Source organism: Dendrobium catenatum, unplaced genomic scaffold (assembly GCF_001605985.2).
Source record: "Dendrobium catenatum unplaced genomic scaffold, ASM160598v2 fragScaff_scaffold_231, whole genome shotgun sequence".
In the NCBI taxonomy this organism is placed as follows: Eukaryota; Viridiplantae; Streptophyta; class Magnoliopsida; order Asparagales; family Orchidaceae; genus Dendrobium; species Dendrobium catenatum.
This window is the reverse complement of record NW_021318693.1, coordinates 774792-779301: the sequence shown is the minus strand read 5'-3', so window position 1 is coordinate 779301 and position 4510 is coordinate 774792. Positions and strand designations below refer to the sequence as shown.

Here is a 4510-nt window from a genome sequence, read left to right as displayed (position 1 = left end):
CATAAATGATAGTTCCCCTACATTCGCTTTACAGACAAAGTCTCAAAGTATTTATTTTACATTGTGTTCAATTTACAGTGAGCCAATATAGCCCCTTATTGTTACATTGCAAGAGGGCTACTTTGTGGTTATTGTGTTGCAAGTGAACCAGTACTTTATTCTAGCCCCTTTTGTATGGGCAATAATCTGGACAATACAATTTTTAATCAGAAAAAAACTCTAAATTATTAGATTTATTTTAGGCATTTTTTAATTAATTATTTTTTAATCTCAAAGTAAAAATAATGGCTTTTAAAAAACACAGATAAAAAATAATAATCGAAATATTTTGAGCTAATTGATTTCCTACATATTGACCACAGCAAGGCTTTGGTTTCCAGCATTGGAGGGGTGAAAATGTATCATTACGGATTTATAATTTTTATTGTATGTTGTTAATATTGTTAACTAAATTAGGTTTCTGTATGTACTGTTTTTAATATTTTCCTCATGTGACTTTTCTTGCCATTAATCTCTTATGTTGATGGAAATTACTGTTTGCGATTTAATTAAAATTAGTCTATTGATGGACACAAAGATTGGTCATAATAGGCTTAGTAAATCATGAGTCAAAATAAAAACTAAAATGTTAAAGAAGATTTTAAATTTGGATGTAGGGTATCAGAACGGGTTGGGTTTGGGTCTGATTGAAATTGATCATACTCGAATTCGATCAATTCAAATCCCCCATTAGCAATTTGAATTTGACTTAACTTATTTTAGTTAAAAAAATATTTTTTTATTAACTTGTTAATCATAGATTTAAAATTAATTGATAAATAATCATTATGTTATACCAATAAATAAAAAAATTTAAGTAAAAAAATTATTAAACAGACCTTTTGTTGAGTCAAAGTCGGGTTGGAGGGTCAACTTGAACGTGACCCATTTAACTAATTGGCTGGAATGTGCAATTCGAACTCAACTCGTTTATTAAATGGGGCAATCTAAATTTTGATTTTTTGGTTCGGATCCATGTTCAGTTAATAGATCAGGTCATTTATTAACACCCTTGATTAGAGCTGCCAAAGTTTTAATTCTTACTCTTTGAATTATGAAAATAAATAAATAAATAAATAATTGTATATATTGGTAAAGTAATTAAACTAATATATTAGCTGAAAAATCTGCGGTGCTTCAATATAAACTAGATAAAGTTACATGCAATAATTTATGCATTATTTAACAAATACGTTTTTTAAGGAATTCTTTTCTTAGGTATTGTTTGGTTGAAAACAAAGCAAGTGAAAATTATACTTTTTGGAAGAATTTTGAAAATATTGATGTTTTATTGAATGAGAAATAAATGTAATATAAAGTATTTTAATGTATTTTTAAGGTGAAGTAAACTCTCCTAATTTTAAATAAAAATTATTTTCACTGCAATCAAGCTATTTTGTCACAGCCTCTAACGAATTGCATAAGCAATAGGTGATTGGCGCCTGCGATAGTGCAAGCTTTGGTCAATGATGAGTTAGGCGGTGACCTACCTACTGCTGCTACCCATCGACGATGCCTACCACCCTCCACCCGCCACTGGCCAACCGCCATCTTTTTAAATTTTACATGATTACACAACAATTTTTTTTGCATTAATGCAAACAAAAAATATATAAATTTAATAATTTTTTTATAATCATCCAAATAATTTCAAATACACTTCAAATATTTTACATTATATTCTTTTTACTCTAAATCATTTTTTAACAAACCAAATAATCTCTTAAGCTCTTACAAATACCTTGTCATTGATTTTATAAATTTGCTAATGTACTAACAGCTTTTATTAACATGCTGTTAATTTTTATTAATTTGGTAATGATAAATTATAACTCATCAAAAACAAATTTTAAGCCTTGCATTCAACAATTATCTTATGTTAAAATGTTGGAACATACATACATGACATTATAATTATCTAGAGTTTATTTTCAACAATTAGTTCAGGGAAAAAAAAATTTTTACTTGCAAAGTACCTAATAAATTATTGAATAAACTATATACTTAGTTTTCGTTTGAAACAGTTTTTTTTTAGCTATGAATTTTTATATTAGAAATGATGTTTGAAAAAGCAGTAAAGAATCTATTCCAAACAAAATCTTAGTATGTAAAAGGTTCTTCCAAATACAAAAAAGATAGACCCGATCTACCGTCTGAAGCTTACACAAACAAACCGCTAGATCTCATGACTTACACAAAAATCTATCAAACTTCGCGATTCTTTTATGTTCTAAATATTGACTGTACAAAGGCCTGAAAATATGTGCTCACTATGCAGCTAAGTAAAACTTTGAGATGAAGCTGGACGGTAACAAGACATCAGTATTACATTTCAGAATATAAAGCCATTGATCTTTTTGCAGGCTTTGATGGTCACTCAACAGCGAGCAAGGAATGCCTCCAGGGAAGTAGAAGCAGCCGCACGCTTCTTCAGCTATCACAAACAAACAGTTTGAACAAAGCAAAATGAATAACGGGCTAAATCTATCAAGAGAAAGAAACAGAATGAATAAAATATAATGAATGGGAAATTTCTTTGAGAGAGGAACTGTAAGAGAAGAGAAAATGATCAAAATGACTCATAAATTAAGGGCATTTTAGTCTCAAACTATTTAAAGTATCCAATTTAATTCTTCGTCTCATCAAATATTAACCAAAATTAAGATTATACCGCCTATGTTTGTAATTTTCTCTTTATATTTTAGGTATTATACCTTGTTTCTTGATTTTAAATCTTAAAATAAGTAGGAGTTGAGGGGGACGCTAGGCCACCTAATTAGATAAATCAATAAGGCAAGCTCAAACCAGTTGAGCACATGCCCCCAATGCTCTTAACCTGGATCCGCTCATTAGTGAAGCTAGAAAATTTTCTTTATATAATTTTATTATTTGAAGGGGTCACAAATCCAATTTTTACGACTAGAAATATCAAATAGTTAACAAGATTAAGGCTTCATTTAGGACAACTTTTTTGTTGCTTCTTAAAGCAGCTTTCTAGTAATTTTTGTACTAAAAAATTGTTTTAAAAAGCAACAAAAAAGACGTCCCAAATGAAGCCTAAGTCAGTCATAAGATCATACAAGGATACCTTTTCACTGTTGAACATCTCCTCTGCAATAGCTTCCAGTTTCTTTCGCTTCCTTTCATCTCGCATGTAATCTGATTCATCTCTTCCATGTTCGGATTCCCTAATGATGATTAACGTTTTAGTACAGTTAAGTATGGATAGAGCTTTAATGATAGAAGAGCGAGTAAAATGCATTTTTTATGCATCTTACTTGTATGGATCTTTTGAAAATGGAATGAGGTCTCTAAAGCTGTTGCCGGAGACAGTCTCTCTCTATAAATAAATATAAATATAAATTAAACAATAAATCAAACAACAAAACTACTAACAGATCAAATGAAAGATTGAAATTTTTTTTTTCAGATATTAATGGTAAGCTTATCAAGGATAGAATTTTTACCTTTCTAAAGCACTTGAAGTTTACAGAACTTGCTTTGCTTGATATTGGTTGAACTGAAGCGATTGTATTTCTTACTATAAGGTCTTGACTATATAATATATCTGAATTTTCATGTCTACCTATATCAGAAGCATCACTTTTGTCGAATTTTCTTATGAGGATAACATCCTCTTCAATGGGCATAGGCATGCAATTAGCAGTCTCCTCTACATCGCTATTCTTAACATGTTCTTCATCTTCACGTTTTCCGGAAGTATCATCATCTTCAGTATCGTTATCTTTGGCAGTTTCAGATTTGATATTAGTACCAGCTTGAGTTGATAATGCTGTGTCTGTTTCAACATCAGAATCTGCTACAATTGTCTCGTCCGTGGAATGGGATGAAGAAATAACAACTGCATGTGGATTTGGGTCATAAAAATCATTATGTTATACTCTTTTTTTCAAGTTATTTGTTCCAAATGTGGCAGAAATGACACAATTAGCTTACAGAAAATAATAGTTTCATGAGTATGTTTAAGGAATAAATGACAAAATTTTGAACAAACTTCTTGAAAAAATAACCAGGATAAACAGCACCATCACCGTCCAATCAATTCAAGGTGTTGGCAGTAAATTATGTTATTTGTGAATTAAATATTTAACAAGAGATGTGTGGGCTGTTGACCCGACCCTTTTGAGGAACGCCATCACCGTCTGATAAATCCAAGCTGTTCACCTAATATTCAATCAATCACTTGAGTGCAAACAGTCTTGGTGGGCTCGCTGCTCAACCTTCCAAGATCAGCCCCAGGAATAATTGATGCATAATAAGAACAATAAGAATTAAAATGTTAGCCGGTTAACGATAATAGAAAACAAAAGACAGGTGACTCCGCTTAGGCCAAATTACACGTTAATAGTTAAGATACCAAAACAATTAGAATTTCAACATATGCAAATTTAGAGGATTTTTAATAGCATCCCTAGGTTAACAATGAGATTATAATGCATAGAAAATCAAA

The 4510-nt window shown here is 30.6% G+C and overlaps 1 protein-coding gene across 3 annotated transcripts in view; it reads right to left on the bottom strand.

Moving 5' to 3' along the window:
- Positions 1–2123: 2123 nt before the first annotated feature.
- LOC110109260 (nijmegen breakage syndrome 1 protein) overlaps positions 2124–4510 on the bottom strand; it is a 35971-nt gene continuing 33584 nt past the window's right edge. For all 3 annotated transcript variants that reach the window (XM_028693098.1, XM_020840232.2, XM_020840234.2), the window contains exons 10-13: positions 3507–3901; positions 3318–3379; positions 3128–3227; positions 2124–2473 (exon numbers count right to left, since the gene is read on the bottom strand). In XM_028693098.1, coding sequence (XP_028548931.1) covers positions 2417–2473; positions 3128–3227; positions 3318–3379; positions 3507–3901 — 614 coding nt within the window. In that variant the 3' untranslated portion in view covers positions 2124–2416. The remainder of the gene's footprint in view (positions 2474–3127; positions 3228–3317; positions 3380–3506; positions 3902–4510) is intronic.